General features: G+C 36.6%; 1 protein-coding gene across 6 annotated transcripts in view; it reads right to left on the bottom strand.

The window, feature by feature from the left end:
* Positions 1-15150, bottom strand: part of nav1b (neuron navigator 1b) — a 95137-nt gene that overhangs the window by 27924 nt on the left and 52063 nt on the right. For all 6 annotated transcript variants that reach the window (XM_051897420.1, XM_051897419.1, XM_051897421.1 and 3 more), the window contains 2 exons: positions 6680-6818; positions 3290-3593 (listed from right to left, as the gene is read on the bottom strand). In XM_051897420.1, the coding sequence (XP_051753380.1) occupies positions 3290-3593; positions 6680-6818 (443 nt within the window). The remainder of the gene's footprint in view (positions 1-3289; positions 3594-6679; positions 6819-15150) is intronic.

Genomic DNA, 15150 nt, shown 5'->3' with positions numbered 1-15150 from the left:
GAGGCCTACGATCAAACAGTTTCAAAAATAAATACAAAACCTGTCCTAACTGAAAGAAAACAAGCTGACAAAAAGATTGAATCTAATATTTGGTGATAAAATAGCGTAACAAGTGATTTATAAGTTATTTTTCTGTAGGCCGGTCATTTCTGAACAGGAACTCCACAAGTGTGACTCTGTGCCATTTTGTAATAAATAAAAAGAAACTAAAAAACCATTTCAAAACAAATTTCCTGGTTAGACATTAAAGAACACTAGTGTGATAAACAGTGCAAATTGTTTCATATTTTCTAACAAAATTATCCACAAATAATGCTTTTTTTTTTTTTCACTCAAAAACTGAGGTACATAAGCTCAGATAAATAAGGCCTACGATCGATCAAAAAAAATACAAAACCTGTCCTAACTGAAAGAAAACAAGCTGACAAAAAAGATTGAATCCAATCTTTGGTGATAAGCTAGCATAACGAGAGATTTATAAGCAATTTTTTGCAGGCCGGTTATTTTTGACCGGGAACACCACGAGCGTTATTGGGTTTTCAACACAGCACAAGGGTTAAACAAAAAATATAGTAATATTGTGAAATATTATTACAATCTAAAATAACTGTTTTCTATTTGAATACATTTTAAAATGTAATTTATTTATGTGATGCAAAGCTGAATTTTCCTCCAGTAATCATTTTAATATTCTGATTTGCTGCTCAAAAAATATTCAATGTTGAAAATGTTGTGCTGCTTCATATTTACAGTATATATATGTATATATATATATATATATATATATATATGTGTGTGTGTGTGTGTGTGTGTGTATAATTTTACTTCGAAGTGGCTACACACACCCAAAATCAACAGAAACCAACCGTTTTATTCAGTGCTATGACCTCTATGCTTTTTATTCCTTAAATTGGTGATTATGTTTTTGCAATTTGTGAGGGTAATTTAATATCAGAACCAGTGGCGTAGCGTCTGGGCATGCAGGGTATGCACGTGCATATGGGCCCGGGCGGATTGGGGGCCCGCTATTACGGGCTTAACCCCAAAGTAGCCTATACTTCGGGCGTCCGCACACCGTCCGCATTGCGTGATTTCCTTCATCAGGAGGGTTCGCGGACGTCCGCACACCCTGTCTGCGTGCAGCCCAATTTTTGTGACGGCACAGACAGTGTGTGTACTGTACAACAGCCCATGCGAGAGTGAATTGAGTGCTTGAAAACAAAAGGCCACTAGTTAGTGTGCAGTGCACACGCCGAACGTGTCTTTCCGCAGCCAAATACTTTCAAAGGCTCGCAGCGCGTCTGAGCACGAGACAGAACCCGTGTACATATGTTCGGAAAAATGAAGTATAATAGAAATAATGTTGTCAAAAACTTGCTATAGCCTATCTATATTAAATGTACTAAAATCATTAAGAACCTGAATAAATGGACAATAAAATGCCACATCTTAGCCATATAGGATATATATATTGTATTTATTCGCTTTTCTGTTATTTTTACTTGTTTTTTTTTTGTTTTTTTTACTTCTGTCATTTTGTCAACTTATGCATACAGTAATGTAAGTAGGCCCCTAATACAGTATTTTAAACGAGTCATATTGGTTTTCTGAAAAAACGGCTACGTCTGCACATTTTAGGATATTGCACAATATGTGAATACATGTAACTCATTCACTCGCTGGGGTGGAATCTTTTTATTCAACGAAATAAAATGCACATAAAATGTGATGGAAACATATTTAGAGAAGAAACTTTTAGTAAATTTATTAGGAATAAAACATGTGCATTAAAACAGAATAATTCATAACTGGAATAATATTCGGACTCGGACGCATCTGAAATGATGCTATGATCATTCTGAAATTCCAAAGCCAGAGTGGAATCGTTCAACGGTGTTGAAAAAGCCGGTTTTTGTTATTTTTAAATAGATCTGCAATGCAAAGTCATAATGATAGAGGAGCGCAGAGGTACTGTAGAGCTGTTGTCATTTCTAGAAATGTTTTTACCATTTTTATCTGCAAGTTTTAAAGTGATAATATCTTATTCATATTAAAATCCTGGGACTCATTCGCATAAGACACATCCTACCTCCTACCCCCCACCCCCTCCGCGAAACCGAGAGGGGCCCGTAAAAAAGTTTTGCATATGGGCCCGGGGCTGACTTGCTACGCCACTGATCAGAACATAAGTATGACGAAGAAAAATTCCATATGGCACCATGGCTGCTGGTTTTCTTCTAAGTGCACTGGATCGCTGACATTTAAATGTCATTCTTAACTATGGATCCAGCATAGAAAGGTTACACTGCCTACAGGAAGACTGCATCAAGAGAAGATGGAAAAAAGATAAACCTGACAGGCTTCTCACTCATGAAATCTACTCTGAAAGCATAGTAAAGAAGAGTTAAAGGAATGATTCAGCCAAAAATGAAAGTTCAGTCATCATTTGCATGTTCATTGATGCATGAATAAGGTTTGAGAGTTACAGCAAAAACGAGGATTTTCAGTGGACGACTACTCAGAATCTCATAGAAAGCATATCATATGACTTCAGAAGACTAGCGCAAGTCATAAGGACTACTTTTATGATCCATTTATGGTGTTTTATTGTCCTTTTTTGAGCCTGACAGCCTCTGGTCTCTGTATGCATTTACTGTATACAAAAGCGTAATGTGGAACGATATGATGGTGAGTAAAAAATGATGACAGAACTTTGAACCATTTGTTTAAGTTAAGACTGAGTTTTGATACTATTCATGTGGTTCCTTTAAAGTTTCCACACAAATGTGTCATCAGTTTGATATCTGCTGAAGAGACACTTCACCAATCTCTGTGTCACACATGGTTTTCATTTACAAGAGATTATGGATGACAGTAGTAGTAACATAAACAACCTAAGTTTGTCCAACTGATTCATTTCCAAATCATGAAATAGTGCTGTTAATATATAATCCTTCTAGAGATGCATGTTTGGACTGGAACACAAAAACGTTTTGTTTTGCTGCCCAGAACAGGACCTCTTAATGAATTTATGCCTTGTATATCTAAAGTCTGAAATATATCCAAATCAGAAAATACAGTCTGTTTATGTCAAAGCTAAATCCTAAATGTTAGTACACACACACACAAAAAATTATATATATATATATATATATATATATATATATATATATATATAATAAAAAATAATAAAAATAAATAAATACATAAATAAAATAAAAAAACAATAATAAAATAATAATAAAATTAAATAAAATAAAAAATAAAATAAATAAAAATAAAAACATACCTGCGATTTTTAGCACACTTTGTGAATTGTGTGTGATGGGTGAGGTGACGCCCACAGGAGGATTGCGGCCCTTTTTGAAGCTCCCAGGTTGTCCGAGACTCTGAGGTTTCTTCAGTTCTCCTTTCCCCATCTTGTCCTGTGCGGTTCCATCCGGCAGCCGAGTTTTCCTCCACTTGCTGGACGGCTCCGCTTTAAGGCTCCCTGTGTCATAAACTCCGTCAGCCTTCCTTAAGGACTTACAGTCCTCGCTGTACCACGCCAGTCCACTCTCCACCAGAGAACGCTTCTCTGCATCCGTTCGCAACTTCACAAACACAAACACAGAAGAGCATATCTGTTAGAAGAGTATATTCAGTATGAGAAATCATACTATACTACATTTTATATAAATACACAACTATTCTTTTATTTATAGAAATTAATACTTTTATTCAGCAAGGATGCATTAAATTGATTAAAAGTGACAGAAATTACAAAAGATTTCTATTTCAAATAAATGCTGTTCTTTTGAACTTTATATTCATTAAAGAATCCTGAAAAAAGTATCACGTTTTCCACAAAAATATGAATTTTCAACATTGATAATAATCATAAATGTTTCTTGAGCAGCAAATCAGCATATTAGAATGATTTCTGAAGGATCATGTGACACTGAAGAATGGAGTAATGATGCTGAAAATTCAGCTTTGATCACAGGAATAAATTACATTTTACAAAATATTCACACAGAAAACTATGAAAGCCCGTTTCCGCCACTAAATGAAAAATAAAAACAGCAATTGCAAGTTTATATCTCAGAATTGAGACTTTATAACTCGCAATTGCGAGAAAAAAAGTCAGAATTCTGAGATAAAAAGTCGCAATTACTGTTTTTATTTTTTTTATTTAGTGGCAGAAACGGGCTTCCATAGAAAACAGTTATTTAAAAATAATTTTTCACAATATTACTGTTTTTACTGTATTTTTGATCAAATAAATACAGTCTTTGTGAGAATATGAGACTTTCAAAAACATTTTAAAAATCTTACTGACCCAAAACGGTAGTATACTTGCACTACATTTTATGAAATAAAACATATTTATTAATTTCACGCCATAAAATATTTGACATATAATTAATGTATATTTTATTATAATTTATTTACGTTGCTTACTATATTTATTTTATACTATAATTTATGGCCCACATGGAATCTTTATACTTCAACTGCAAAGTTTTATGCAGAATTATGCAAGCTCATATTCCATGCAGGCCTATTCATGACATATTTTCCCCCTCATTTATGACTGAACATTTTTCCAAGTTAAATTAAATGCATAAAGGCCTCATACAACACTCCCATTCAAAAACACACGTGTTTCTGTTATCTGGGAGGTAGTAACCGCAACCGAAGGCTTAAAGATTAAACCGAGCTCATCTAAAAGACTATAAGCCTAAAAGATTTTCCCACATTTACACCTACATTCTGTGAAGCTTTTCCTTGGGCACCGTTTTACCGCAATAATAAACAAATCAAGCACATTTCTCTAAAGGAAATAACTTTGCATTATATATAACATGGCATCTTTGACTTGTGGATAAAAATGTCAAGAACATGACATTTCTATTTTCACACCATTTTAGAGTAAAGACCAGATGGCTTCTTCAAAATTTCATGTAATCATGATTACTAAAGCAACACAGAAAGTCTATCACGTCATACTGTTCCCCTTTTTGTCTGTTTGAGCTTGATTATTGACGTTTGCGGCTTTAATGAGGAGGAACACAAAGGTGTGATTTCATCGAGAACTGATAGCAAGTGCTTCAAACAAGCAAATGACGTGCCCAATAGGAAACAGCTGCTCTTAATTCATCCAAGAAAATCAAAGCCAGGCTTTTGAGCTGGTTTAAAGTAAGTACAAGCTCGCCCGGCCTGACTTTAACTGCAGGGGGTGAATATGATACATGTGTGGCTCATACTTTGGTTATGTTGCATTATTTGTAATCATTATTTGTGACTTCTATAACATTACTCAACTTAGTGAGACAAAAACAAACCCACAAAGTGAGAATTGTTTAATTTAGGTCACTGCAATACAGCTTCTTATCAACAGTAGACACGTTCAGTTCTAGAGAAAAACACCAGACTACCAAACCAGAGACACGTTAAATTGAAGATGGCAGCAAACACCAAACCACAGCCTGAAACAAGAGCCTGAAACTGTCAAGACGTCTTGCGTTCTCTTGTCTTGACACAAAACAAATCCTCAGAGGTTATTTTATGTCAATGTTTACCACAGCAGGAACTGAAAAACAATGTCAAAAACAGATACGGAAGTCATTTTAATACGTGCCTTGGTGTCTTCATCCGTTTTTGGTTTTCAAGCAGTGGTTGCATGATCATATTTCAGTTTAGAACAAATTCAGGGTCGGTAAAACGTTAATTGTTTCTCAAAGAAGTCTCTTCTGCTTACCAAGGCTGCATTTATTTGATCAAAAATACAGTAAATGTTGTGAAATATTATTACAGTTTAAAATAGATGTTTTCTATGTGAACTGTAATTTATTCCAGTGATCAAAGCTAAATTTTCAGCATCATTACTCCAATGTCTTCAGTGTCTTCAGTGTCACATGATCCTTCAGAAATCATTCTAATATGATGATTTGCTGCTCAAGAAACATTTCTGGTTATTATCAATGTTGAAAACATTCATATTTGCTGCTTCATATTTTTTTTTTAGGAATCTCTGAACGTTAAAAAAACAGCATTTATTTGAAATATATATATATATATATATTTTTTTTTTTTAATGTCACTTTTGATCACTTTAATGCATCCTTGCTGGAAAAAAAAGCATTAATTTCTTTTAAAAAAAGAAAATCTTACTAACCCCAAAATTTTGAATGGTAGGTTAACTCATGGTCCGAATATGGCCAACCTCATACTGAAATTGTTGTGTTATTTACAGTTGTAGATTGATCTAGATCTGATTTGGATCCCTGTATTCTTACCTAAACCACAGACAAGAGTCTGACTTGGCTAGTTGGATCAGTTTCTGGATATTTTCTTACCACAAAAAATCATTTCTTATACCTCACTTTCCAAAAGCAAACAGAAAAAGCGTGTTGACAGAAATCCACTCATGTTTAATGGATGCAGTGATGTGTGTTTCTCCATAGACTTCCACTGTCAGCACGTTTTACAAACCGTGAGACCAGCTGAAATCTGTAGCATGTTGTCAGTAGGTGCTTCAGTTGAATCTAAGCCCATTCAGAACTTTTTAGTGCATCATATATGATGTCTTAAACCTGCTTGTTGACATGCTAACTACTATATTTCAGTAGATATCACAAGTTTATGTCAAGTTAAACAAGCAACATTCAAGAACCGTCTCTGCGGAAGTGCTTACCATGACGGAAGAGTTGCGTCGGGAGCCAACAGGTGTGGTGGGGAGAGAGTTGAGAGACGAGCTGGCGTTGAGTTCCTCTGAGCTCAGGTTATCAGAACCATCACTCAAACCACTGCTGATGGAGCTGCTCTCGTCCCAACTGCCCAAACACACAGACAGACAGAGAGAGAGATAAAGATGTTTAGATGAAACAAAGAAATGATGAATGATGCAAGAAAGAAGTAAATTCCACAGTACCACACCCTGGGCATATGTTATTGCTCTGAGTTTGCCCTTTCAGGGCTCAGAAGACATAATGGAGTTCTTAGTCATGAGTCACTTTTAGTATAAAGTTTGTGTCAGATGGTGTTTCTCCTAAAATTCTCTTAGAAATGAGACACAACTGAGTCAATAGTTGAAATACAGTAAGATTAGTTTTGAACTGAAGAAACTGACATTTATTTTGAGATCTCTTTCTGAAACTTTCCTGTGAGATTAGAGCTTTTTTTCTCAGGAGGAAGATCTGAGTAGCATTCATTTGATCTCCATTTCATCTCAGTATTGTCTAGAGAGAGTATAACTTAAAAATAAAGGTCCTTTATTGTCATTGATGGTTCCATGAAGAACCTTTAAGATCCATAGAACCTTTCAATTTGCACAAAAGGTTCTTTATAGTGGAAAACAGTTCTTTAGATTATTAGAATGTTCTTCACATTAAGATAAAAAAAAAAAAAAATGGTTCTTTTAAATTGGACCTGTTATGCCCCTTTTACAAGATGTAATATAAGTCTCTGGTGTCCCCAGAACGTGTCTGTGAAGTTTCAGCTCAAAATACCCCACAGATCATTTATTATAGCTTGTCAAATTCGCCCCTATTTGGGTGTGAGCAAAAACACGCCGTTTTTGTGTGTGTCCCTTTAAATGCAAATGAGCTGCTGCTCCCGGCCCCCTTTCCAGAAGAGGGCGGAGCTTTAACAGCTCGCGCTTTGGTTGCTCAACAACAACAAAGGTGGAGAATCTCACGCAGACAAAATGAGGATTGTCAGTAACGGTGTTCAGCCTTACATTGTTCAAACCGGAGTGAGACACAGATGGAGAGACTCAGGAAGAAGTTTCAACTTTTAGAATGAAACTGGACGTCTTTTGTGCAAATCCAGCGTTGAATTGACCCTAGTTCGTGAAGCAGTCTGGTGTAAAATGACGGTATGGCAACAACACTCTACTACAACAACTCTTCCTCTTCTCTAAAGCAGCCCAACATGGCCTCACCCCCTTTGTTGCGTGTTCTCGGGGGCAGGGTTTATGTAAATTTTAGGGTTAATGATGTCACTAACCCGGGAAGAAGGACGTTGTAGTCCCCACCAGCCGTTTGTTGTAGTCCTTAAAAAGCGATTTCTGTAAAAGAAAATATCCCCCTTTGCTGCGAACCCCTTTTGAAACCTTTATTTTTGAAGTCCCCCTGCAAAAAAATACTTTTATCCCTTAATACTCAGCTTTGATAATCAAAATGACATATTTAAATGTTTTTTTTTACTTTGAAAGTAATTTCTTTGTGCCTTAAAATAGCTTGAATGTAACTCTACACCCTTGCTTCATTTATGATACACGGATTCATAAATATGCTAATTAGTCTCCACCTCTACTCATTCACAGCAGCTCGGATTGCCTGATCCACTCGCTCAACTGTAGTAAATGCTACACAACGGCAAGTGGAAATACTGGTTTAATTCAGCCATATATGTTGCAACCAGAAACTGATTCAGAAAAAGAGGAAGAGCTCGTCTACAAGTCTATGTATCAGAATGGTAATGCGTTTTATGTATCGCTCTCTACAACGTCTGACACATAACAGTAATTGATATGATTAGCCTTTGGCTTGACTACATTATCAAACAGCTAATAATGTGTTGCTAATGTTACGTGTTCCCGTTCGCCATCTCAGTCTGCCTTCTAAAAATCAGCATCCTTAGTAACGCTTTAAAAATCATAGAAAGTCAGTGGAGAAAGACATATAGTTCATCATAACATTGTAATATCCATCATAGGAAACTTTTCTGCTCCATTACCTGACCCGGGAACAGACAGCAGGATCTCAATGGGAGTATCATAATGGGACAGATGTCTTCACCATATGACCAGAGACTCAATCTACCACACAAGCTCAATTCTGGCTTCGGAACAGACTTGCATTTACTTCCCAAAAAACATTCTAGAGGAAGTAGATGCAAAACAGAATGATGGGTAGCAATTGGAACAGTAAAGATTAAGGTCAGCGAGTTTATGATTGGCAAAACCTCAGTCCCGTAACTACGGACGGGCTGTTCTGGCAAATGCTACAGCTTGGGGTTTTGTCCATCTGTTCTGAAAGAAGGAAAGCCACACTAGGATCATAATGATTCATCTTCAGTCTTGCATGATTTAAGCCCGAAACATACATATGTATGCGACACAAATGCTTTGCACGCTCTGCACGTTTTAAAACTCAGCAGATTTTATTAGCTCTATGCTTAACTCTACATTTTATGTCATTGTGTTTTCTATTCATGACAAAATAATTTAACAAGTTATGATGCATTAAGTAGCTCTACAATATCTGTTCTAGCTGCTATTGTAGCAAAGAGAGGTGTAAATCCCTGTTCACACCAAGAATGATAACTATAAGGATAACTATCAGCGTCACACCGGCGGACATTCTAAGCTCTGCAGTTTTGTCGTCTGCCATTTTAAATGCTCAAACTCTTTAAAGCAGGATGGATTCTGATTGGCTGTCAGTGTTTTTAATTGTTCATCAGCTGGAAAAAAATCATTCTGAAAGTGATTTCAAAGATATTGTTTCTCTGTGTCGTTATCGTTATAGTTGTGACGTGGACTCTGCTATACCTTTTATATTTAATAAAAATAATAATAATCATATTCTTAAGTAAAATTGTGACGTAAATAGATATTTAACTTACTTAAAAAAATAAAATAAAATAAAATAAAATAAAATAAAATAAAATAAAATAAAATAAAAAGGATGGGATAATTCCTAATAAAAAGATGCAGTAAATAGATTTATAAATCTCTCAAAATAAAAATTTGGGAAAAAAGTTGAATTATTATATCCTTAATTAAAAGTAAAAAGATGAAAAGAAAGTGAACAGATAAATAATAAAAAAATAAAAAGTATTTCTATTATTAACTACATTAAAGGGGGGTATAATGCTATTTCATGTATTCTGTCTTATTTACACTTTTAAAGAGTTTGATTCTCATGCTAAACATGACCAAAGGTTCAAAACACGAGTTGGACGTATGACATTCTGTGCCAAAAATTCTTTTCCAAATCCTTACAGGATTCGGGGTCTTTTTTTCGAGTATGGGCCTGTGTGACATCAGAAAGGTCAGAATTCCTTGTACGGGAACTTCTTCCGGAAGGGCGCGTGCGCACATGTCGACCAGGGCGAGAGAGCAAGAGCACGCCCTTCAACATGCGTTCTGCTTTACGTAAGTCGTCGCCAGCGCTGCACAGGTGACAGGACTTCACAAAATCAACAATGTCCCCAAAGAAGTGTGTTTTTGGTTGTGAGGGAAAGATAACCTTGCTTCCCAAAGAACCCAGCGTTAAGTGGAGCTGAGAGATTTGTGCTCACACATTACATTGATGCGCTCTCGATATTTGTTATTAAAATAACCATAGAAACTGATAGTTGCAATCACTTTTTTATTGGTTAAAATGAATGGAGAATATCTCGTGTTTTTCAGTGGTTGCTCGAGCCCTCAGGATCGGTGCTTATGGTTTCATAAACAAGGCCCAGTTCTACGCTGGATTTACAGATTGTTTGAAACTGAAAGATGGAGCGGTCACAGCGGTAATGATCCTGGTCATGAGTCGGAACCGCAGGTGGTGAGTAAAACTGCTTCAAATGTCTGTTTTGTTGGCATAAGTGCATATAATGTAAACAACACGAACGTAGTGAATTTCATAAATTCATCATTCATCATTCACTATACGCTATATTCATTATAGTGATTCAAAAGTTATCCAGGGATAATGTGATGGTGTATTGTGTGTGTTTAAATACATCTGTTTAGCTGACCATTGATAGCTTGCAGACGAACACTACACAAAAGCTGCCCGTGCTCGTCACTCTATCTCCGCTCACACGTCACGCCTCCAGGCGCTCGGCTGTTTTCGGAAATGCTCAGTACAGCGTATGTATCTTTTATAAATATGATAAAACTAAAGATTTTTTGGAGATATGAAGGATGCATTACTACTCTATAGGTACTCAAGATTAACATGAGATTGGGAGAAACTGTGTGTGATACCCCCCCCTTTAAGTTTTTTTATTATTTAGTAATTCAATAATCCACGCATCAAAGGGTTAAGGATAGTATTGTGATATTTTTAAATTAAAACAAGAAAAAAATACTGTCAAAGAAAATTAAAACTCAAGAATACAGTGAAAACGTTTTTGGACCAGAAGAGGTTCTTTTCTGAAACGAAAGTTCTTCAAAGAGCCATTGAAGAATCTTTAAGCAAATGACACAAGTGAGATGTTGAAAATGAACCTGAGGCCCTGTTTCCTGGTATTAAGATGCGTTCGGATTGATCGGATCACAAGTAGACGGCACTAAATACAGGGGTAAACGGGGTGTAAAACGTTTTGAGCTTGTCCACTTTCAACCACTTCCAGAGGTAGTTGAAAATGCATTCGACCGGATTGCTTTCGTAGTGTAGACGCTCATGTGGTCAAACAGCCACAAAAGACCACCTACTCTTCGCCTACTGACCTAATGCGTAAACATTATGGGAAGCGCGCTTACCAGATGGGATTTAAACTTTGTCGGCTGAAGTTTCAAGTTGAAGATGAAAAATGTACCAAGCACAATGTTCTCTCACCATTCCTGATTTCTAACACACACTCACAGCGTTCGGCTGGTCTTGTGGCTGTCAGAGCAGAAACAAAAGCGCTCCGTCATCTCCGGTCGTGTTCATATGTAAATTGCACGAGCTTATTTCATCCATTAGATCGAATGAACTGAAAAACCCTTACATTTACCCATCCATAGACCCTCCCCTCGAAGAAATCAGGACAGAAGTGTTTAAAAGTGGACAAAAGAGACAGATTAAAACACCAGGTGTAAACGGGAATGTGTCTTTCCTCGTCTACTTGTGATCCGATCAACCAAAACGCATCTTAATACCCGGTGTCGGTCTGTCTCTATCTGCTATCGTGTTGGGTCTAAAGTACTTCGTGGTTTCAGACTCAGCAGAGTCTAACAGAGATGGAAAAGGGAATTATGGGTGCCAAAGAATCAGAGGACAAAAATGGCTTGTTGATGTTCGGAAGAACAACTTAAGGAGCCAGCAATTTGTGCTAATTACAGGTTGTGCGGGCACCGAGGGGAGAGAATGGACTTGCCTACATGTCTCAACGGTTAGAGACGACTCCCGCAAGGACATTTCTTAATGCTTTTCTTTTCCACTTCACTTTCCATTTCCACCCGTTTGAAATGTAATGGTGGCACACTGGAGCCAAAAGTTGGCCAAAGTCTGTGTCAGCTAGTTTTAGTCTCGTTTGAACGGGAATTGTGATTACCATACTGAGATATTACATAATGAAAAGACTAAAAAAATAGTCTAGGACTACATTTTGTGTGGTTGTCATGTGCAAAACTCACTGCCATAAAGCATTCTGGGTGGTTTCTGAGTCATAAAACTATTAAAAATGGTTTTCGTTAATTGAAAAAAGCTGAAATTAATTATAAATATTACATAAGTTTAAGAAAAGCTTAAACTTAAAGAACAAAAAACAAAGAAAAACTGTGAATTTTAAACCAATAAGATAAAAATAAAACCTAATTCAAAATATTAATAAATACTATAATAGTATACAAATAAAACTAAAATAACACTGCAGATCAACCTCAAACATACAGACACAAGCTGACATTGTTCACATAAACGCTCTGATTAACGTCTCTGAACAGAAAAGAGGCCGAGGCAAGCTTTGGTTCATCAGAGTTTCACCCTCTGTAATAAAAGTCCTGTTCTGTTCAGTCTCTCAGCAAACGCTTGCAGTCTCTATATTGGGCTGAGGGACGATTCATGAAGAACCACTGTGGTCTCCGGAATGGGCAACGGTACCATCAATCTCATTTGAACATTCAGTGGAAACCGCCAAATAACTCAGGAAATCATTCATCACAGCTGCCGTGAAAATGCAGCCCAAAAGGTACAAGTTTAAAATGGGAAAAAGACGACAGTGTAAGAAATACAGCTAGTTTTAGTAGTTTTAAAGTGCACACTGTAAAAAAATATCCTGTTAGATTTACAGTAAATAAACGGCAGCTGTGGTTGCCAGAAATTCAACGTGACTGTGACAATGTTTCAGGTATGACGACATGGCATTTTGGTGCTTTTATATTTTACAGCTAATATAACCATAACCACCATGACCGTTAAAAAAGTACATTCTATATAGTATGAATGAAATCTGTACGTACTACATCCGCCATGTTGTTAATGTCACATGATGTCCATCGAATGCACACAGAATCTCGGCAGAAGATGTAGGTCGTCCGGGTACTTTTCACCTACTGTTTTTTGAAATACTATGTATTCAGACATACTACTCTTTTGGCGTACTGTTTTTCGCATACTATATAGTAGAGAAGTATTAGTAATACTAGACCAATACTCATATATATATATATAGACGGTGCACACTCGGAAAGACAAAACACCATCAGGTAAACACATATGACACTAAAATAATGTAATAAGATAAAGTTTTTCTCTGAACTGTGGCTATTGAACAAAGGGAGTTTGAGTGGAATTAAAGAATTAGTTCACTTTAGAATTAAAATTTCCTGATAATTTACTCACCCCCATGTCATCCAAGATGTTTATGTCTTTCTTTCTTAAATCGAAAAGAAATTAAGGTTTTTGAGGAAAACATTCCCGGATTTTTCTCCATATAGTGGACTTCACTGGGGTTCAACGGGTTGCAGGTCTAAATGTCAGTTTCAGTGCAGCTTCAAAGAGCTCTACATGATCCCAGACGAGGAATAAGGGTCTTATCTAGTGAAACGATCAGCCATTTCCTAAAAAAAAAAAAATTATATACTTTTTAACCACAAATGCTCATCTTGCACTGTTCTGCGATGCGCCACGCATTACGTAATCATGTTGGAAAGGTCATGTGTGACGTATTCAGAAGTACCACAGTAGGGCGAAAATCTCCATCTCATTTTCTCCTCCAACTTCAAAATCGGACATCATTGTTTTATCCTTTTTTTGGTAAAGGGTGTTTGACTTTACACCTATGTCACATGTGACCTTTCCAATGTGATTATTAGTGGTTAAACGGATCGTTGTTGATCCGTGATCCGTACGGACCAAGCCCCACGGTTCGGGACGCATGTGATTCGCAGATCAATTGCAGGTTTAACTGCAATAGAGCAAAAGGTTATCATTTGCACGTGTTTTGTCTTGCTAGTTTACACATTAAATAGATATAAAACCATTCCAGCGCTAGAAGAGGCAAAAGAGGATTTAATTCGGTATCGCACGCCACGCTGTTATCAGTGCGCACAGATGCACATACATACAAGGCTCGCGCGCACAGAGAGAGAGAGAGAGGCGTTTCAGATCGCTCGCAAACTCCAAATTGATTTCTCTTTCGTGTCCTCAATGCACTTGGATGGATACATACAAGCATTATTTCAGTCAAAATACCCCTCTCGGCAAGTATTCTCGTAAACACATTTGGTTATGTCTTAATTGAACGAGGTGAGAATGCGGATGTGTATATATCGGATGTGTGAGTGCATGGGGTCTTACTCTTAAAGTGACAGCAACCTATAAATACCTGCTGTTGTCTGTCATGTAAATCAAGCAACAAAACACAGCTTTAACAAAGATTAATCTATATTAAATGTATAGCCTACAGTGAACAGTGTCATTTTACATTTAATTATTACATTTCTGTTCACGAAAATTAATACTACCGCTAGACTTTATACTTTATTTGTAACTTTATGTTGTATTTATCTATGCTTGTAATTGGTGTACAGTATTTGTTCTTTTTACAGTCTGTTCACTTGCCTTTAATAATGTATTAGTTAGGCTAGTAGATTCTGCTGTGGTATTGTAGTAGTTAGTGGGCTAAGTAATAAATGCAAAGTTACCCCCACCCCCCAATTTATTTATTTATTTTTTTTTGTGCCGATCCAAAAAATGATCCGTTCCGTGACTTAATAACCGTGATATGATCCGAACCGTGAGTTTTGTGATCCGTTGAACCACTAGTGATTACGTAATGCGTGGATCATTGCAGAGCAGTGCAAGATGAGCATTTGTGGTTAAAAAGTATATAATTTTTATTTTTTTAGAAAATGGCGATCGTTTTGCTAAATAAGACCCTTATTCCTCGTCTGGGATCGTGTAGAGCTCTTTGAAGCTGCACTGAAACTGACATTTGGACCTTCAACCCGTTGAACCC

The sequence above is a fragment of the Ctenopharyngodon idella genome, chromosome 6 (assembly GCF_019924925.1).
Source record: "Ctenopharyngodon idella isolate HZGC_01 chromosome 6, HZGC01, whole genome shotgun sequence".
In the NCBI taxonomy this organism is placed as follows: domain Eukaryota; kingdom Metazoa; phylum Chordata; class Actinopteri; order Cypriniformes; family Xenocyprididae; genus Ctenopharyngodon; species Ctenopharyngodon idella.
Note: the sequence above shows the minus strand (reverse complement) of the source record. Positions and strands in the feature narration are given on the sequence as shown.